Source organism: Spea bombifrons, chromosome 3 (genome assembly GCF_027358695.1).
Source record: "Spea bombifrons isolate aSpeBom1 chromosome 3, aSpeBom1.2.pri, whole genome shotgun sequence".
Taxonomy (NCBI): Eukaryota; Metazoa; Chordata; class Amphibia; order Anura; family Pelobatidae; genus Spea; species Spea bombifrons.
In genome coordinates this window covers 5,357,413-5,379,926 of record NC_071089.1, presented here as the reverse complement: position 1 = coordinate 5,379,926, position 22,514 = coordinate 5,357,413, and the positions used below count along the sequence as shown (strand labels likewise).

The window sequence follows — 22,514 nt, the reverse complement described above, 5'->3', positions numbered from 1 at the left end:
GTCAAACCCTAAGAGTTCCCAGGTAGGGTAATACTAGATAAATACCCCTTGTTTCTGTAAGTCGAATTGTTATGTTATATATGTTAACCCATTGTACAGCGCTGTGATGGAGCTATATAAAAATACAATAATAATAAATAATAATAATATGACGGCATCATAAATCAATAGAATGCAGGTGCTTCATTGAACATCATTCACTTACCTTCACGGCAACCTTCAGCGGCGTGGGGTCAGTGGGACTGGACAACACTTGGCCTTCGTACACTTCTCCAAACGCTCCATGACCGAGTCCTCTGTAGGGGAAATGTGATAGATTTCTGAAATAAGTGAATCTCCACCTCGAATTATCGTGCGATCAAAGAATCAACTCCATGTCTCCATCGATAACGTTTTATTCCTTTCCTCGCAATCCAACGCGCTTGAGGACCTTAATTCCTCGACCTTTTATCTGTCTGTCCATTTGGTTAAAGGATTTAAAATACATTTTAAGTAAAGCACCATGGAAAAATATTTTATTCTCCTTGGGCGTGACCCCCAGCGCTGTATACAGTAATATAACCCCCAGCGCTGTATACAGTAATATAACCCCCCAGCGCTGTATACTGTAATATAACCCCCAGCACTGTATACAGTAATATAACCCCCCCAGCGCTGTATACAGTAATATAACCCCCCAGCGCTGTATACAGTAATATAACCTCCAGCTCTGTATACAGTAATATAACCCCCCAGCGCTGTATACAGTAATAGAACCCCAGCTCTGTATACAGTAATATAACCCCCCAGCGCTGTATACAGTTATAACCCCCCAGCGCTGTATACAGTAATAGAACCCCAGTGTTGTATATAGTAATATAACCCCCAGCGCTGTATACAGTAATATAACCCCCCAGCGCTGTATACAGTAATATAACCCCCAGCTCTGTATACAGTAATATAACCCCCCAGCGCTGTATACAGTAATAGAACCCCAGCGCTGTATACAGTAATATAACCCCCAGCGCTGTATACAGAAATATAACCCCCCAGCACTGTATACAGTAATATAACCCCCCAGCACTGTATACAGTAATATAACCCCCAGCGCTGTATACAGTAATATAACCCCCAGCTCTGTATACAGTAATATAACCCCCCAGCGCTGTATACAGTAATATAACCCCAGCGCTGTATACAGTAATATAACCCCCAGTGCTGTATACAGTAATAAAACCCCCAGCGCTGTATACAGTAATAAAACCCCCAGCACTTTATACAGTAATATAACCCCCCAGCACTGTATACAGTAATATAACCCCCAGCGCTGTATACAGTAATATAACCCCCAGTGCTGTATACAGTAATATAACCCCCAGAGCTGTATACAGTAATATAACCCCCAGCGCTGTATACAGTAATATAACCCCAGAGCCGTATACAGAAATGTCGGTCAGCAATCACAAAACCTGCTTTTATCTAATCCCCCCCAATATCTGCGCACCTGGAGGCGGCCATTGTTGTCAGTCATGTGATACTTTGGGTGACTTTCCTGCTCAAACACCACACTGAGCTGATGCTTTATGGCAATGCTAATGAAGTCTGTTACTCCATATACTTTAATTAGTCAGAGTGTCCTGCTGGGTTATTAAGACTGAGCCATTCTATTGTTCCCCACAGGCAGGAGGTGTTTAGTAGATCGGGGGTCAGATAACAGAGCGAGAACCTCATACAAACGGCTCTTATGTAGCTGCCTGAAAAAATTATATTATTTCACCTAAAAAATAATAACCTGATAAATGTAAATTATCCTTTAAAAACAGGGACGCTCAGACTCAATTCTTGTTGGGAATGAGACTTAACATGTCCCCGTTTTATTTCACTCCTAAATTTCCTCTAATCCTCGGTAAGAAAATGCCTGCGTCCACATGACCTGCCGCACGTCAACCCACTCGGCAACCGTCAGGCCGAATTTCTCTTTTTAAGGTAATTGACTAAAATTGGACACTTTTTTGACATTAATCATTAATCCCTCTCGAAATGATAGTAATTCATACCGAAAGAAGATATTTTTTCCCCACAGGTGAAACTGGAACAAGTGAGTATTTCTGAAGCAAGACATAAGGCGGAATGACAGCTTTTTAGGCAATTTCTGCAATATTTTTTACAGACTCCCTAAAGTTCAGGCTCTGTAAGTTAGTGCTCTCGGCTTCTGTTCCGAGCACCGGGGAACCTCAAACCAATTGATTCCAACTTTTGGATTTAAGTCGGCACAAGGACTGCATCTGTCAAGTCACAAATTTTATGGCAGCGAAACTCTGGAAGGCGAAGTCAGATTTAATATTTTTCTTACAGTTTAGAAATTGTTGCTAATCGCGGCCAAACATACACCGAGTTCCAACTACCTTCGGCCGCTTGATTTATGGCTCCGGTAATCAACTGAGGCTGGCGGACGGGTTTCCGGGGACAGAAATACGAAAAACTATAAACCAACGGAAACTTTTAAAGGTAGACGTCAAACAAAAGCCATCTTGGATCCTCTGGGCCGAGCGTCATTCCAGAGGGACTCTTAGGGGGGGGATTAACGTTATACAGATACAATGTAACATTGGGAAACTTCCAGATTCATTGATATATATTTTGAAAATATAATTATATAATTTTTCCCCAAAATAAAGCGAATTTTGAGAAAATATATATTTTTTAATAGTCTAGATTCAGTCCAGAATATTCTAGATCAGTCTAGAATATTAATTGATTAACTGATGTTATTCTAACGGACTACATTCTAAGCTTCTTTTCAGTAGGGAGAGTTTGTGTTTGAGCTCCTTGGCTCTATGAAGGGCCAGCTCCAGTGAGCTTCTGCTGCAGGCTGGCCCCGTAAAATGTATAGTTAAATCAGTGAGATTTCTTCAGTCTCCTCTACCTTTGGATCAGATGTTTTATGGGGCCAGCGAAGTCTTCTTCTGCTGGAGAAACGTGCCAGCGCTGGCCCTTCATAATGAATAGTGAAAGGAGAGTAAAAGCCGCAGCTCTCCTGTAACTTCCTCTTTAGTGAATAAACCCCCAAGGTTATCTGCAGTCCGAAGAGAGAGCTGGATGGGGAAAAGAAGTGGAGGAAAGGAACGAGATGAAAACGAAGACAGGGAGGCAAAGGTGAAGAGAAAGTGATGGTGGAGAGAGAGCATAATGAAAAAAAGAGAGGAAGAGAAAAGAGTGGGATGTGGAGTAAAATGGTGAAAGTGAGGCAGCATGAGAGGGGAGGCCGGCCTTCTGTATGGATGAAGTGACAGGGACTCCTCGGTGTCCGCACCGCGCCATATTTATACCAGGAAAAGTGTAAATATGGAGCAGTCAGTAACATTCCAATGGTTTCTATAGCGACTACTCCATATTTAGAACTTCCCCACTAGATTTGCTCTTGATAAATATGGCCTAAAAGACTCTCCGTGGCCGTCCCTCCACTGGCCGCTACAAGACAAGCTCTGCTATCCCAGTCAGAGTTTCCAAACACAACCCCGCAGGACTTCAGCGCCCACCTTATGAGAGAAATGTTCTTCCGGGGAACCTCTTTGAGGTCGCCGACGGAGGTGATTTTCCCGGCGAAGCAGTAGTTGGGGTTGTAGTCCGTCATGATGGTGGACGTTCGCACCTTGCTCAGCTTGTAGTCCGGACTCTGTAGCTCGATTTGCATGGCCTGGAGCTCCTGGTGTTTCCTCCGATACACTACGGACATAAAACACACGGTGAACACAACGCGCTTACCGGTCACAGCTCCGGTCGACATCGAAGTGCCATCTCCTGGCCTCTGTCACCCGGCTCTCTACGCTCTCTTCTCTGTCTAAGACTGTCTAACGGGCATCTTCTCAAAGATCATCAACCCTTTGAGTGCTGGGGATGGGGCAATTTTCACAGTTGTACGATTGTTGTACCCCGGCTCGGGAACTTGTATCCCCCCCAACTAGCTAATCAAGGGTGTCTAGTTTAACCCCTTCACGACAAAGCCCGTATATGTACGGGCTCACAATGCATTGCCCTTAATGAGTTAAGGCAAACCGCGCATGACATCGTATACTAGTGTAAAGACGAAAGCCCGTATTTTTCTCCATTAATTCTCCTCCGCATTTTAGCCTCCACTTATTATTAAAACTGAAGGGATCAGTCTGGTAATTGCAAACTTCTGGCAAAATCAATCAGATTTTACCGCGCCTTGTCAAAAGCATTCTACGAGCGATCGTGCTGTCGTTTCCACCGGCAGAAGGGAACAGGAGTTGCTCGATACGTCTTCATCACAAATAAATGGAATGGAGGTTTTTTTTTTTTTTCGCGGCACATTAAGTCGCCAGGAAAGCTTTTTAAACAATAAAAGGTAAAAGTGACAGGCGCAGATTTTCTTCTTTTTTTTTTTAGAAAATGAGATGGAAGTAATATTTTACGGGACTGCGGCGGCATTGATCAAGAGTTTTCAAATCAATGGTTACCGTACAGCAACCGTCGTGCATGAATGAGAGCTAAAGGGGCTGTAAGTGAATTAGAAGCGTAGAAAAGTTGATTTAAAGGGACAGTCGCTATTCAGTTTTGTAGCTAGACAGCCGTGAAGCGGATCCTCGAGGCTTCCAGTGTTCCGGGCTGATCGGTTAAGTTTCGCTGTTTAGTTACCTTCAGAATTAATAGTGGTTGGATTAAATATTGAATTCAAGAATGAATTATTAACCTCACAGGTACCCTGAAAACAAAGGATTTAAGAGTTCCCCTTAAAAATCCCCTTGAGCCTCCATCTGGAACTCGTACTTTTATGAAATTGTCTGAAATGAGCTCGAACCTGTGTCGGTATTTCGACAGGTTGATGCCCCCAGGAACTGGGACCCAGTGCATTGATCATTATACCCTTCCTTAACACCGGTCCTGGCACTTTAAGGCCAGCGGCCACTAAATGAGGTATGTGCAGCCGCCAGCTGGATGTTTCATCCTTTATGGGCATCATCAGTGAGGTTGGTATCCTTCTGGGCAAAGTAGGCAGGGATGCCCAATCCATGCACCCATCGGCTCTCGATGAGAGGCACGAATAATAACTTTGATAGGGTCTGGCACACGCCGAGTGCTTATACTTCATATGATGTCATATCTACTTTATATCATATAATGGATGTATATCTTCAAAAGGTCCTCACCTATCATGATACCTGAAAATGTCAGGATGAGGGCGGCCACAAGCGCAGAGGTCACAATAGACAAAACCAGTGACAAAGGGAGGTGATTGTCATGGGCAGGCTGCAACGGGTCATCTGCAAAATACGATGATGTCATAATTAATGGCTGTTCCCTGCCGTACTAAAATGACAAAAAAATAATAAAAACGTAGCATGTCCTATTATTATTAATCTATTTATTATTAACATTTTTGAAATCAAGAGATGTGATTGGATGATACACATGGGGTGGGGCATTTTAACTCCTACCGACCAAGCTATATAATGACCCTTGAATGATATTACATCATTTCTGTTGAACAGTATTGGAATGTTTTCAGATTATGGTCCAATGAAATAATTTTCTTGAGAAAGATTAAGTAACATCAGAATGTTGCCTGTCTCTGGGGTGGAATAATAGTAACTGAACTGCTCTATTAGGGGTGTCTGGTTTTTAAAGGGTTAAAGAGGGTAAAAACCTGTAACGTATATTCTGATATTTCTTATGATGTCGTTACATACTAACGCATGTGAAATAGCAATGATGAAGACGCCACGACCTTCCCCAAACGCTCTCACCGATGCAGGAGACCCCGTCCTGCGCCACGACGGTCCCCGGTTCGCAGAGGCAAGCCATTTTTTGGGTTTCTTCATCCAGGTAACATTCGTCCGACTCGCAGCGGCTGCAGTTCAGCTCCACTTTGATCTCCACCTCTCCGTGGCTCTCCATCACTGGCGGCAGAAACATCATTCGATTGATTATTGGAAAACGTTACCGCAGTTTGGCCGGGAAGCAAATTGGTTGATTCTGCTGCGGGCGTAATTTATTATTTATTTTAACTCTGGCGTGTAAAGAAATCATTTCCCCCGTGTAAGAGCCCATCGTGCCACTTAGCGAGGTTTCTGTAATGGAAGGTGCAGCTGTACTAGAAGTAGAGATAATTGCTTGGGATTGGGGTTTGCCGGTGATTGTGGATTCCTAAGGAGTCGGAGCGCTAAATGGCTGTAATTAAGACACGCGGGCGAGTAATAAGCTCCCGCGTTCTGTATTCTGGCTGGAGTTTGCACTTAAGAAATAGTTACGCTCGCAAGAAAATACAAACACCCAGAATAAAGACGTCAGAAAAGACCAACATTTCATGCAAGATATGAAGGGGTTAAACTAGACGGAATGGGGCAAGATGGAACATTTTAGTTGTGGGATAAGGGACTCTATTATCTTGTTTTCTGATCATTAAATATTTTGTACATGTACTAATTTATATCCACAAATAGATATGTGTGTTGTAACTATATATATATTTATATATTAGAGGATGCGGAATTTGTACATTAATTAGTTGATTTATGGGTAAAGGAGAATAAATATTAAAGAGGTCATAATAAAATAGTAGAGGGTCAGAGGCTTGTATGCAGCGTAAGCTATGCTTTACTGAGAGAGTGGTAGATAAGTGGAACAGCCTCCCAACAGAAGTGGTAGCGGGTAATACAGTATGGGGATTTAAGCATGCATGGGATAGGAATTCTAAGAGGAGAAAAACAACTGACTGAGGTGCCAACGGTAATATGCGGATGAAATTTGGTTGGTATTGAAATAAAATACAAACCAAGTGAAAATGAGGCGATTCCGATTGATCCGTTTGACACCTAAGGGGTTAAGCCACCATGCTCTTGCTCCGATTCATTAAAGATCTCAAGTACTTGTGAATTATTTCCCGGCCACACATTTTAATTAGCGTCTCATCAGCCGGTCGTGCTCAAGTACTCGTCACAGTTTGCACACTTGTGTTTCTATGTCATCGCATGAGTCGTCTTTAAAAAGAATCAGCGGCAATGGTCGTGTTTCAAAGGGTTAAAATGTAGAGAAGTGGTGTTACCTGTGAGCGGAGGAGTATATAAAACCCCAAGAGGGCTGATATAAGATACTCCATCCAAGCCGTCCATCTCTGGGCTGTTCTCATCAGCGGCGTTACCCCCTGCGGCAAATTACAAAAAAAAAATACATTCTTTATCACAAAGTCGTCAAATACATTAATTTGGGGGCAAAACATCTATGGAATGAGTCTGTACGCTCATCATGGAAAGCGAGTTACAGACATTCGCTAAATCAGGGTCATTTTTAAGATAAAGCATAAGATTTAACGCATTCCGTCCGCTGTATGAGGCTACTAACCTAATGTATCTCTGCTTAGGAGAAGCATAAAAGTATCTGAAGGGTAATAACGTTACTATCCGCTCACGCACGCATAAAACGATTACTGTGTTAAAAAAGCACCTGCTGCGTCATATGTACCAAAATAGAAGTGATCTCATATATCACATTATATGTATAGGTATAGGTATATATATATATATATATATATATGTATATAAAGATTTTTTTTTATTAAAGTAAAGAAATTAAATAATAATAATAATATAAATGTTGCACTGTATTATTTTAGGGGAATTCTAATACGTTCTAATATTTTTGCAGCCTTGGAGCAAAACATATCACAATTCTGATGCAAATATATATATTTGTTCTCACGTATGAAAGAAAATCTCTTTATTTCATGGGTTACAGGTTGAAAAACAGAATAAGGAAATCATATATTTCCTTAAATATATATATTTATATATATATTTACTAAAATAATATGAATATACAGGTATATATATATATATATATATATATAAAAACCTCTGTATATAGAAATTACATTAAACTATGTATATGCATATATTAAAATAACATACATATATATATATATATATATAATTAAAATAATATGTATAAAATATTATTTTTCTATAATATTTTCCTAAGTGCTTCTCCTCTCTGCCCCTAGTAATGTATGATTTTACGTGCACCAGAACACATATAACACAAAATCTAAACTGCAAACAGACAAATATGAACAAAATTACCTATAAATCCCCCGCCACCACCACCCGATGAACATCCGCCGCCACCTCCTCCAAATCCCCCTCTCGTCTCCCACCCCCATTTCTTTATGGCCTGAGGGCAGGACTCTCCTCCGATGCCACCTTCTGCGAGTGACTTCCCAGCCCACGGGTACACGGTGTGGTCACTCCAGCCTCCTCCACCGCCTGTTGGGAGACAAATAGGATACTCAACGAAAAAGGTATTAAAAAACGATGTTACAATTAAAATATACAAATATAATAATTCCATCTCTGTTACAAATATGGTATTTATTATGAGTAAATATATATATATATATATCACCAGTTCCCTATATAATAATAATAGTAATTATAATAAATTATTATTACTATTATTATTAATAATAATAATAATTTGCCTTTTGAACATGGGGAGAATGTGACCCAGTAGCTCCCCCTGGTGGAAGGCAAACCCCATGCTTTTCTTACCACTTCTTGGATCTAGAAGGCTCTACTTTGTCCATCAGTGGTTTAGAAGATAATGCCCTAATGAGTTTTTCTTGTAATATTTTTCAGAGCCCGATATTAATACCAAAGCATTCTACAGCATCAACGTTTCATTCCTTTTAAGGTAATAATATTTATGAATCCACGAAAAAGTAATCCTACCAGCAGCCCCGGATCTCCCATTCAGTCCTGGTATAGTAGTACTATTTTCCAGTCTCTCCGGGTGAATAATATTTGCTTTGGCCCAGTAGGCTCTTCCGCCCCCCCCTGCGGCTATCAGCAGCGGGGAAGGTTTTCCATTCTCCATCTGGTGGGTTTGACAGAAGATAAAAGGAAAAGGATGGAGAAATGATTATTTCATAGACAGATTACGCTGCACGGCTAAATACACAGACCAAGTACCCCAAAATGTTGAGTTTTTAAAGAATTCCATGGACAACCTTCCATGAATTCCAAACTTATGGGTTCTAGGAATGCTCTGTTGGTTTCCATGGTGATTGATGCACATTTAGAACTTTTCTGCGGATTTGTGGCCCTCCTAAATAGTTTCTTTAGTATACTAAAAAAAGCCAAAAAATTTCGATTGGATTTGGATAAATCACCTTAAATACATAGGTCGCTCCTCCTCCTCCTCCACCGCCTCCTGCCCATTCGTTCACACTCCCGTTAACCCGGATTTCTTCTTCGATCTTAGTATTCTCCCCAGTGCAAACCATTTCAAGGACAGAGTTGGTCTGGGGAGGAAAAAAATAAAGATTAGCCGTTATTATGTGGATCGGCTGGTGATTTTCAGAGCAATACAATGTATCGATCCACCGAACGATGAATATAAAACCATACTGTGGGCTTTTAGTGATCGGAATGAAAATAATATCTGAACTTTAACACTCGTTAATAATAAAAACACAATGATTTCACCCTTGGATTTGCCCGTTTCATGCTGATCCGTGATTTTTTTCACGGTTATTTGTTGTATTTGATCTGAATTTTCCCGTTTCCGCTTTTTCCGTAGGAATCTTCTGAGAGTACTTCAGGAAATCAAAGGCTGATTAATAAAAGGAGACGCAGACGGCGATGAGTTTCACCGAATGCCAAAGGCTTGGAGAGTCCAGCGCCATCTTAATCATCTTCCAACCACTTAACTTAATTGTATAGCGGGGGTTCCGCTTACGTTCCAACGCTGCATCATTTAGTTGTTAAGAACCTTGGATGTCTTCTTCTATATCTTCTCTTAATACGCATGCCTTGGGTAGCCCTTAAAAGTGCTGAAGCCGACACTTCGATCGTGTAAAATGTTTACGAAATGAATACGATTGGAAGAGCTTCGTTATGAAGAGAGACTAAAGAAGTTGCATCTACATATGCAAAAAAAGGGGATATTATAATGCTGTATAAATATGTGCGGGGCTGATATAAAGAGCTCTCCAGTGACCCCATCATTATCAGAAATGATCATTCTGAGGCGGGAAGAGCGGAGATTTCATCCACAGCACAGGAAGGGATTCCTTACAGTGAGGGCAGTAAAGGTACGGAATCCACCGCCGAGAGAGGAGGTTCTATCAGATACACCGGATGCCTCCAAACGGGGTAAAATCAAAGCATACAGGGGTATGAATGACCGAATATTAATATTTTAGAGCGTCTCGATCCGAGGAGAAATCTGACCGTCTTTTGGAGCCAAGAAGGAATTTTTCCACCTTTGAGCAAAATCTTAATAGTTGTTTTTTTTGCCCTGCTTTTGATCCAAATGAGGACAAAAAAACCCAATTAAGCTTTTGCTCGATAGGTAGACAAGGGAACTTGATGGTGTTAGGTTTTACTTTTAAACTAAGTTACTCTGTTATAATGTTACTACGCCTCATTCATATTTTTGTCGTGTGTTCCCTCCTAGTTTGAGTCCTGCCCCTGAAGTGTGCAGGTCACTGGCTTTACAAACATGATCTATGTCAAGCATGAAATATGTCAAGCATATAATAGTATATTAAAATATATAGACGTTTTATATATCAAGTGTATAATAAACAATGTATAAAACAACATCATGATGACTCCTATAATGTTACTGGTGGCCTTTCGAGGTTGATTCACAAAGCTTGGATTTGAATCAAGTTGGCAATTAATTCAAATTGCAAAACTCATTGAGACTGAGAAGCTCAACATTCACAAAATAAATTTCCATACCTACTCAGTTGACCCAAGGTGCCCCAAGTACCAACTTGGAGCAGCTCACACGAAGCTGGCTTAACACATCAAGTCGAACAACTCGACAAGATCAACCTGACCTGTCTGGAAGAGGTGGACCGAGAACCGTATTAAACCTAACATATCTGAGAGACTTACCAACCCACTCAACCTCCAACCCAAACCGGCTGAGTTGACCTTGACAGCAAATCAATGAAACAATTGGAACGACCAACTCAACGCCCAACTCAACTTCTCATGAACCAATTACTGTTTGAGTAGGCTTGCTCGACCCATTTAAATGATCTTTGTAACTCAACTGATAAAGCCAACCATGATGAGTAGACCCGCCTTGGTGGGACTCCACGACGGTGTTTGCGTGGATTTGACCACATGGATGGAATATAACAGAACATTCTCTCCATAAACGCTGCTTGTAACTGGGGTGCAGAAGCCGTGGGTAAAACAATTATTACCCGCATTTTCATCCGCTTTCCATACTGTTGAGCGATTCCACGCGCCAACTCCTCCACAATTAAAGGTGAACTACAGCCAGCAGATTTCTGACAACCGAAAGCGTAGGTCGGAAATGTGTTCATAAAATACGGAGTTCCTCACAAAGTACATCATTCAAGGCTGGCTTTCCGGAGCGGATGATTGTATTAGGGGTGCCGATAAATCATAATTGTCACTCTCTGGCTATTCTTTCCGTAAAATCCTTTCTACAGAAAGTGAATTAATGGGCCGGAGGAAGAGCTTCCTTTACCGATCCCTTTTCTCTAATTGAATTCCTCCAACGCGGCGAGTGTTTTAATGAAATAATGAAGTGCTCCGGGTTTCAGGATCACAAAGAAATATAAATTACGTTATAAAAGACCTTTGTGTTGAGCGTCATAGCGTGGAATCTCTGATTACAATGCAATTAAGTAGACGCAATCCTGTACAGTAGTGGAGATGTATATTACATTAGCAGGCGATACATCAATTTATTTGCCCCCCCGATTTTAACAATAGACACGGACACTCCTTGATTAAACCAGTTCTCCAAAAAAAAATTATGAAGACTCAACTATATCTTTAATAGACGGCTAATAAGGTCAGAATTAGCGAACGTAGTTGGATAGCAAGGTCTCGCTATAGCATAACTGCCAACAGTCCCTCTTTGGAAACACCCCTCCCCCGTCTCTCTTTCCTCCTCTGTGGCCCATCTTTTCTAGGAGCTCTGTTTGCCGGGGATGAGGGCATCGCAGGGTTCTGCAGCGCTAAAAGTCAGAAGGATTTTTATGGGAACTATTTTGAAAATAGAAACACAGAATCTACCGGCGGATCGGCCCCATTCGGCCCCCGTCTAGTCGCCCGTTTCTCCTGCTGTAAAGACTCAAACCTTAATCAGTCGTTGGTCTCGTCTTAGATTCAGGAGCCGTATGTCTATCCCATGCATGTTTAATACCCTCACTGTATTACCCTCTACCACTTCTGCTGGGAGGCTAATCCACTTATCTACCACCCTTTCAGTAAAGTTCCTTACTTTACATCTAAGCCTCTTTGCTATAGACCTATAATTAAGGCACGCTATTGGACGAATGGCCCGTCTTAACCTATAGCACAAATCTTTATACTTCACTCTGCATTAGGAAGGGCTAACCCAGTCCTGCATAATGTATATGTCAATTCCACCCAATTTCACTATACATTATACAGGGCCCGCCATAAATCTGATGTATCTGGCAAGATCTTGATTTAGTCAATCAGCCCCTAACCCTGTAAGGGAGCATTACAGAGATGTACTGACAACGAACGTATTTATTAAGAAAAGTTATTATTTTAATTGCATTTTTACGGATTCATGCCTTACTTGAGGACACGCGTCTTCCCCTTGTTGTCCAACCAGCATGTACAGCACGTCATCTTTTTGGAGTTCGAATATACCCACTATGCACGTGCCGTGGGCTCGCGTCGGGGTTTTCCCCCCTTTTCCGCCACCGGCTCCATAACCTGCGATCCTAAAACAAGAAAAGAAAGGCGTTCACCTCATCAACTCAATCACAGGAGATGAAAACATATTCAAGGATTGGCCATAATCACAGAATTTAAAGCATTTCTTACTCAGATGCCGCCAATAGTTCACTTTTCCAAGGAAGTGAATTAAAAGACTTATTTCATAAATAAAATCTTAGGTAGAAGCTGCAGCCCCGCAGCCGCCCTTCTTATACATGGTCTGAATAGATCAACCCCTGCATTGGCCGAGTCAGCGCTGGAGCTGACAGCTTTCATATGATCTAAAATGCATTTAACGGCCCAAATTGTTAGCGGTCAACTGGTTGCCGTCACATGCTGGCACCTGGAAAGCAACTTGTATATTCGCTAACCCACAAATCGCCTGCATGTACATGAATGGGACTTTACATTTTGCAGGCAAAGGCTTGTAACTTCAATTATATGCATTTTACATGAAAAATAATTCAAATTCATTCACCGGGGCAAATATGAGTGAATAATAGTGAATACATAGCCCGTGATGTGCACACTAGATGCCATGAACTCGCTGTGTGCACTTGCTGTTTAGTGAATAGACTTTTCTGTTTCCATAACAGATGTGTAAATATACTGGGGTAGGAAGCAGCCTGGTCGGGCTATCTGCTGATGTCACAAAGAGTGATGCAATCTGTGCAGTAATTGTGATGTCACAAAGAGTGATGCAATCTGTGCAGTAATTGTGATGTCATAATGAAGATTCCCTAGAACTGCAGGAGCGCAGGTGAACCGAATCATTCCTTGTGCAGACTGTCCAAGACGTCACACAAAGAGTGTTGGATCAGTGATTTTAGAGGAAATCTTATCTTCAACCAAACGACTGGAAGAACTCGATTTTTCCGTTTTCATAGAAGCATCCGGTGATATCTGAAGGTTCACCAATCATGGGGAGTACGTTGGCCTCGTGCATCCCTCGCAAAGGCTCTCAGGGACACGATCATGGGAAATCCACAAAGAAGCGGCCGTTCTTCTCAAACCGGAAGCAGAAACGGGACGCCTCCACCCAGACCCCTACGCCTCCCAAATTCACAATATTGCGAGCTTCAACCAGCGAGCTGCTGAAATGTTTGGGGGAGTTTATCTGTCGCCGGTGCCAAAGCATCGAGTCTCTCTCTCCCCTGGACCCGGTCTACTGGCTTAAACATCTGGACAGCGACTTGCGTAGATGGGACGAGAACCGCTTCTTATCCCCGGCCAGCGTGATATTTCTGTACATGCTGTGCCGTGAGGTGATCTCATCAGAACTGGAGAACGAGGAAGAGTTGGAGGCAGAAGTGATGCTCTGCGCGTACGTCACCTGCTCTTACATGGGGAGTGCCATCACGTACCCTTCTGAACTATTCAAGGTGGAGGGCTTCACGAGGCGTTTTTTCTGGAAGAGATGCCTTGCCGTCATCGATCTTATGAGCTCCAAAATGCTCAAGATCAACGAGGACCCGGTGTATTTTGCCCAGACCTTTGCGGATCTGCTGGCTGAGAGGAAGGAGAACGATAACCTGAGTGGCTGAGGATAGATTGGAGTGATCGGAGTGGACAATTAGCTTAGTGTTCCGAGACTCTGATGACACAGAACATCTCTATGCAGGGCTCTGCATAACTTGTTACTAGTCTAATACATTTGTAACAAGACCATAATAATAGTTCACTGTCCAAGAGATCACAAAGAGTGTTGGATTAGTGATTTTAGAGGAAAACTTATCTTCTACCAAACGACTGGAAGAACTCGATTTTTCCGTTTTCATAGAAGCATCCGGTGATATCTGAAGGTAGGTCCTGCGTCTGAGGGACATGTACTGACAATATAGTAATAATATCTGTATCCACCATAAGCCAGATCTTTGTTGATAATGTGTTGGTTCCCAAATATTCCCAAGAAATTAATATTTGAGCAAAACATTAGGAAGGTCATCTGCTCAGGGACTGAAAGACCCCATTATATGATTACTGATGATATGATTAATTAGATGGAACAGAGGAATTTATTCCATGTCATAAGAAAACATTGCTTAGTAATGGATGAGTTTGATCGTTTGTCATTTATTAAACAGAATCTAATTATGTTTCGTTTTTTATGGTTTTTTTATCCAGGTTCACCAATCATGGGGAGTGCGCTGACCTCGTGCCTCCCTCGCAAAGCCTCTCAGGGACTCGATCATGGGAAATCCACGAAGAAGAGGCCATTCTTCTCAAACCGCAAGCAGAAACGGGACGCCTCCACCCAGACCCCTACGCCTCCCAAATTCTTGCGAGCTGCAACCGGCGAGCTGCTGAAATGTTTGGGGGAGTTTATCTGTCGCCGGTGCTAAAGCATCGAGTCTCTCTTGCCATCATCGATCTTACGAGCTCCAAAATGCTCAAGATCAACGAGGACCCGGTGTATTCTGCCCAGACCTTTGCGGATCTGCTGGCTGAGAGGAAGGAGAACGATAGCCTGAGTGGCTGAGGATGGATTGGAGTGATCGGAGTGGACAATTAGCTTAGTGTTCCGAGACTCTGATGACACAGATCATCTCTATGCAGGGCTCTGCATAACTTGTTATTAGTTATTGTTACTAGTTATTGTTATTAGTTATTGTTATTAGTTATATTAGTTATTAGCTTGTTATTAGTCTAATAAATTCGTAGCAAGACCATAATAATAGTGCTTTGTGTGGTTTTAGATTTTTCATGATATTGCCCTTTAAAACTTCTTTTATTTTGCAATTTTCTGGAAAGTCAGCAGCATCTTTTATATGAATGCAATATGACTTCTTATTCAAACAGGGTGATAACAGACTTATTATCTAGTGCCAAGGTGGTAAATCTACTGATGAATGTGCTAATTACAGAGCAATATCTCTTTTAAATGTGGATCAAAACATTTTCGCAAAGATTTTAGCAAACAGGATAACACCGCTATTAACATCTTTAATCCTTAATGACCAAGTAGGTTTTATTAAAGGTAGACAAGCATCTGATAACGCAAGAAAACTGATTAATGTCATTCAGATTTCGAAAAAAAAAAAATCCACGTGCAATTCTTTCTCTAGACGCTGAAAAAGCCTTTGACAGACTACATTGGCATTATCTTAAAGCAACACTACAAAAATGTGGCTTTCCTTCTGTGTTTGTCAGAGCTATAATGGCAATGTACTCTTCCCCAATAGCAAATGTTTTAAATGAAGGATTCGTTTCCAAGGACATTATTATCTCAAATGGAACAAGACAGGGGTGCCCATCGTCCCCGATATTATATGTACTGGCATTAGAGCCTTTAGCTATAAAAATACGTCATTCTGGAGCGGGTTTTCCCGTACCTGAACGAAATACATTAAAATTGAATTTATTTGCAGATGATATTTTATTAACCATTAGTGAACCTCAAAAATCTATCCCTTCGTTATTTAATATATTAGAATACTACAGTCAAATATCATACCATAAAATGAATACTAAAAAACCTCAAGCTATGACATTAAATCTCCCACAAAGTACGATAAATACTCTGAAACAACAATATGATTTTCTCTGGAAAATGCACTATATAGAGTATTTAGGGATAAAACGGACTGATACCATGAAACAAATGATTCCAACAAACCTATCTGAACTGTGGGTAGACATTAAAAAAGACTTTAATTCATGGGCCACGTATAACTTATCCTGGTTGGGTCGAATAGCCGCTTTTAAAATGACAGCTTTTCCTAAATTATTATACATTTTTTCGCATGATCCCTCTACATATATCTAAAGCTACTTTATTAAAGTATCAAACAGATGTAAACACATTTATTAACCACGGAACAAAAAGATAGAAAAGCAGATAACTTATTAAGAATACCTGTGATTTGGGAGGACTAGGCCTTCCGGATTTAGATATTTTTCATAAAGCAGTACTTTTCGCACAGGCTATTTTGTTTCTTTCCACTCCGGGTCAAATTGGTTGGGTTGATTTAGAGAATAATATGTTCATTTCTTATAAACCTGAAGAACTGTTATGGCTTCCTAAACATCTTCGCCCCGGTGTAAAATTTACTCTGGAAACATCTAATATAGCACTGAAAATACGGGAGTGGGCAGCTAGTTTGTGTCCTGAATTATTTCAAATTCAAAAGGTTTCCCCATTTAAAACACTCGGTTTATTAATTCCTAACATAGATTTATCCATCTGGTAGGCAAAAGGCATAAAATGGGTTAATACTTTGTTTCATGGGAATACCTTTTTATCATTTGAACAATTACATCAGATTTGGGGTATACCATATCAGCAATTTGATGTATATTTACGAATAAGACATTATTAATTTATTCGGATCTGTTACAAATAGGTAATAAAAAAAAAATAAAAAAAAAGATTTATTTAAACGTGCGCAACAAAAACATAACACAACAGAAACGGTGTCCCAGTGTAGGGCACGTCATTACTTTGTCGCCGCTTAAAACCACATTATTACAGAAAAATATTTTAGTTATACGGATTCCCCAAAGATTAACCCCAGAACATTAAGCTTCCACCTGTTATCAGTTAAATGGGGACACTCGCTGCTTTCCCCTTCTTATAAAAAGGCCCCAGTTGTAGCATTCCCACATGGATTTTTGTATTTGCAACCTGGAAGAAGCCTTTCCTGATATTACCGCGGGATTAACCCTCTACGTAAACTCGAAAACAAAAAAAAACCTTCACCGGAACGCCTGATATGCGCAAGAACGTCAGAGGAATTCTAAGATATAACCATCACATTAAAAAAAAACTGAAATTCTTTTCTTCTCGACACCTGCAGAGGCATAAACCGGATACACCCCGCTACTCTCTATTTTAGCGGGTAAGATCTGACGTGTAAAGAAAAAGGCAGGAAAAAGGAAAGAAAGAGAGAGATGTTAAGAGATCTCTGTATAATTATCCTTTGTAAATACCCACAGGATACAAAATACATTTTACCCTAATAGAGGAGACAGACGCATGAAACAAACATTAAGTCTGACAAAAAAGAAGGATCCCAAAATACCAAGTTCTGCTCTCCCTAATTCATTCCTTTTATGAGTAAGCGAGGTAAGGAACGTTTATTATCAATCCCTCTCCCTTAGGAATATCACCGATGTTCTGGTCTAAAGCAATGGACTAACACTGTGGTTTCTTGTGGCTGTAATATTGATGTATTTAGTACTGTAGTCAAGAGACTAATTCCATTGTTTGACTCTGGCAGGGCTGTCTTGACTTCCCTCCACCTCTGAGGAAGCGGCTTTTCAGCGGCGAAACGCGTCAGGTTCTGTTTTTTTATATCTAAACGCAGACGCATGACTATTTTATATGTTATTATATATGTATTTTAACATTGTATATTCACCACACATGTTACCAGTCTAATACATTTGTAACAAGACCATGATAATAGTTTTTTTAAACCCGTGGATATAAATGGCTGTATCTCGCTTGAAAGTTGCCACTATTCACCGTGGCTCACAAACGTACCAAAGGGACAATTTCAAAGATTGAGAAGGAATTGCAGTGATAGAGAAACCTTCTCTGGACAAGCCTCAGTTTTAAAGGAGAGATTCGAAGAAAACGGGTATAATACTGACACTTTAGAAATGGATATGTTTACAGTAGACAGCATGGACAGAAATAAACTCCTATCTTACAAACCCAAAGAGACTGTTTCCATAACAGATGTGTAAATGTACTGGGGTAGGAAGCAGCCTGGTCGGGCTATCTGCTGTTGTCATAAAGAGTGATGCAATCTGTGCAGTAATTGTGATGTCATAATGAAGATTCCCTAGAACTGCAGGAGCGCAGGTGAACCGAATCATTCCTTGTGCAGACTGTCCAAGACGTCACACAAAGAGTGTTGGATCAGTGATTTTAGAGGAAATTTTATCTTCTATCAAACGACTGGAAGAACTCGATTTTTCCGTTTTCATAGAAGCATCCGGTGATATCTGAAGGTTCACCAATCATGGGGAGTACGTTGGCCTCGTGCATCCCTCGCAAAGGCTCTCAGGGACACGATCATGGGAAATCCACAAAGAAGCGGCCATTCTTCTCAAACCGGAAGCAGAAACGGGACGCCTCCACCCAGACCCCTACGCCTCCCAAATTCACAGTCTTGCGAGCTTCAACCAGCGAGCTGCTGAAATGTTTGGGGGAGTTTATCTGTCGCCGGTGCCAAAGCATCGAGTCTCTTTCTCCCCTGGACCCGGTCTACTGGCTTAAACATCTGGACAGCGACTTGCGTAGATGGGACGAGAACCGCTTCTTATCCCCGGCCAGCGTGATATTTCTGTACATGCTGTGCCGTGAGGTGATCTCATCAGAACTGGAGAACGAGGAAGAGTTGGAGGCAGAAGTGATGCTCTGCGCGTACGTCACCTGCTCTTACATGGGGAGTGCCATCACGTACCCTTCTGAACTATTCAAGGTGGAGGGCTTCACGAGGCGTTTTTTCTGGAAGAGATGCCTTGCCGTCATCGATCTTATGAGCTCCAAAATGCTCAAGATCAACGAGGACCCGGTGTATTTTGCCCAGACCTTTGCGGATCTGCTGGCTGAGAGGAAGGAGAACGATAACCTGAGTGGCTGAGGATAGATTGGAGTGATCGGAGTGGACAATTAGCTTAGTGTTCCGAGACTCTGATGACACAGAACATCTCTATGCAGGGCTCTGCATAACTTGTTACTAGTCTAATACATTTGTAACAAGACCATAATAATAGTTCACTGTCCAAGAGATCACAAAGAGTGTTGGATTAGTGATTTTAGAGGAAAACTTATCTTCTACCAAACGACTGGAAGAACTCGATTTTTCCGTTTTCATAGAAGCATCCGGTGATATCTGAAGGTAGGTCCTGCGTCTGAGGGACATGTACTGACAATATAGTAATAATATCTGTATCCACCATAAGCCAGATCTTTGTTGATAATGTGTTGGTTTCCAAATATTCCCAAGAAATGAATATTTGAGCAAAACATTAGGAAGGTCATCTGCTCAGGGACTGAAAGACCCCATTATATGATTACTGATGATATGATTAATTAGATGGAACAGAGGAATTTATTCCATATCATAGGAGAACATTGCTTAGTAATGGATGAGTTTGATCGTTTGTCATTTATTACATAGAATCTAATTATGTTTCGTTTTTTTATGTTTTTTTTATCCAGGTTCACCCATAATGGGGAGAGCGCTGGCCTCGTGCCTCCCTCGCAAAGCCTCTCAGGGACTCGATCATGGGAAATCCACGAAGAAGAGGCCATTCTTCTCAAACCGCACGCAGAAACGGGACGCCTCCACCCAGACCCCTACGCCTCCCAAATTCTTGCGGGCTGCAACCGGCGAGCTGCTGAAACGTTTGGGGGAGTTTATCTGTCGCCGGTGCTAAAGCATCGAGTCTCTCTTGCCATCATCGATCTTACGAGCTCCAAAATGCTCAAGATCAACGAGGACCCGGTGTATTCTGCCCAGACCTTTGCGGATCTGCTGGCTGAGAGGAAGGAGAACGATAGCCTGAGTGGCTGAGGATGGATTGGAGTGATCGGAGTGGACAATTAGCTTAGTGTTCCGAGACTCTGATGACACAGATCATCTCTATGCAGGGCTCTGCATAACTTGTTATTAGTTATTGTTATTAGTTATTGTTATTAGTTATATTAGTTATTAGCTTGTTATTAGTCTAATAAATTCGTAGCAAGACCATAATAATAGTGCTTTGTGTGGTTTTAGATTTTTCATGATGTTGTCCTTTAAAACTTCTTTTATTTTGCAATTTTCTGGAAAGTCAGCAGCATCTTTTATATGAGTGCAATATGACTTCTTATTCAAACGGGGTGATAACAGACTTATTATCTAGTTCCAAGGTGGTAAATCTACTGATGAATGTGCTAATTAGAGAGCAATATCTCTTTTAAATGTGGATCAAAACATTTTCGCAAAGATTTTAGCAAACAGGATAACACCGCTATTAACATCTTTAATCCTTAATGACCAAGTAGGTTTTATTAAAGGTAGACAAGCATCTGATAACGCAAGAAAACTGATTAATGTCATTCAGATTTCGGTATAAAATAATAATTCCACGTGCAATTCTTTCTCTAGACGCTGAAAAAGCCTTTGACAGACTACATTGGCATTATCTTAAAGCAACACTACAAAAATGTGGCTTTCCTTCTGTGTTTGTCAGAGCTATAATGGCAATGTACTCTTCCCCAATAGCAAATGTTTTAAATGAAGGATTCGTTTCCAAGGACATTATTATCTCAAATGGAACAAGACAGGGGTGCCCATCGTCCCCGATATTATATGTACTGGCATTAGAGCCTTTAGCTATAAAAATACGTCATTCTGGAGCGGGTTTTCCCGTACCTGAACGAATTACATTAAAATTGAATTTATTTGCAGATGATATTTTATTAACCATTACTGAACCTCAAAAATCTATCCCTTCGTTATTTAATATATTAGAATACTACAGTAAAATATCATACCATAAAATGAATACTAAAAAACCTCAAGCTATGACATTAAATCTCCCACAAAGTACGATAAATACTCTGAAACAACAATATGATTTTCTCTGGAAAATGCACTATATAGCGTATTTAGGGATAAAACGGACTGATACCATGAAACAAATGATTCCAACAAACCTATCAGAACTGTGGGTAGACATTAAAAAAGACTTTAATTCATGGGCCACATATAACTTATCCTGGTTGGGTCGAATAGCCGCTTTTAAAATGACAGTTTTTTCCTAAATTATTATACATTTTTTCGCATGATCCCTCTACATATATCTAAAGCTACTTTATTAAAGTATCAAAAAAGATGTAAACACATTTATTAACCAAGGAACAAAAAGATAGAATAGCAGATAACTTATTAAGAAAATGCCTGTGATTTGGGAGGACTAGGCCTTCCGGATTTAGATATTTTTCATAAAGCAGTACTTTTAGTACAGGCTATTTTGTTTCTTTCCCCTCCAGGTCAAATTGGTTGGGTTGATTTAGAGAATAATATGTTCATTTCTTATAAACCGGAAGAACTGTTATGGCTTCCTAAAACATCTTCGCCCCGGTATAAAATTTACTCTGGAAACATCTAATATAGCACTGAAAATACGGGAGTGGGCAGCTAGTTTGTGTCCTGAATTATTTCAAATTCAAAAGGTTACCCCATTTAAAACACTCGGTTTATTAATTCCTAACATGGATTTATCCATCTGGTATGCAAAAGGCATAAAATGGGTTAATGCTTTGTTTCATGGGAATACCTTTTTAACATTTGAACAATTACATCAGATTTGGGGTATACCATATCAGCAATTTGATGTATATTTACGAATAAGACATTATTAATTTATTCGGATCTGTTACAAATAGGTAATAAAAATGATAAATGTATATACACCTGGTACAAATAAAAAAAAAAAAAAAAAAAAAAAGATTTATTTAAACCTGCGCAACAAAAACATAACACAACAGAAACGGTGTCCCAGTGTAGGGCACGTCATTACTTTGTCGCCGCTTAAAACCACATTATAACAGAAAAATATATTGGTTATACGGATTCCCCAAAGATTAACCCCAGAACATTAAGCTTCCACCTGTTATCAGTTAAATGGGGACACTCGCTGCTTTCCCCTTCTTATAAAAAGGCCCCAGTTGTAGCATTCCCACACGGATTTTTGTATTTGCAACCTGGAAGAAGCCTTTCCTGATATCACCGCGGGATTAACCCTCTACGTAAACTCGAAAACAAAAAA

At 40.7% G+C, this 22,514-nt stretch overlaps 1 protein-coding gene across 1 annotated transcript in view; it reads right to left on the bottom strand.

The window, feature by feature from the left end:
* The window catches only part of ALK (ALK receptor tyrosine kinase), a 59,808-nt gene that overhangs the window by 17,751 nt on the left and 19,543 nt on the right, over positions 1-22,514 (bottom strand). Inside the window, exons 4-12 of the mRNA XM_053459112.1 lie at positions 12,601-12,748; positions 9,167-9,298; positions 8,727-8,871; positions 8,079-8,261; positions 7,046-7,144; positions 5,748-5,900; positions 5,151-5,264; positions 3,519-3,705; positions 206-296 (exon numbers count right to left, since the gene is read on the bottom strand). Of these exons, the coding sequence (XP_053315087.1) occupies positions 206-296; positions 3,519-3,705; positions 5,151-5,264; positions 5,748-5,900; positions 7,046-7,144; positions 8,079-8,261; positions 8,727-8,871; positions 9,167-9,298; positions 12,601-12,748 (1,252 nt within the window). The remainder of the gene's footprint in view (positions 1-205; positions 297-3,518; positions 3,706-5,150; positions 5,265-5,747; positions 5,901-7,045; positions 7,145-8,078; positions 8,262-8,726; positions 8,872-9,166; positions 9,299-12,600; positions 12,749-22,514) is intronic.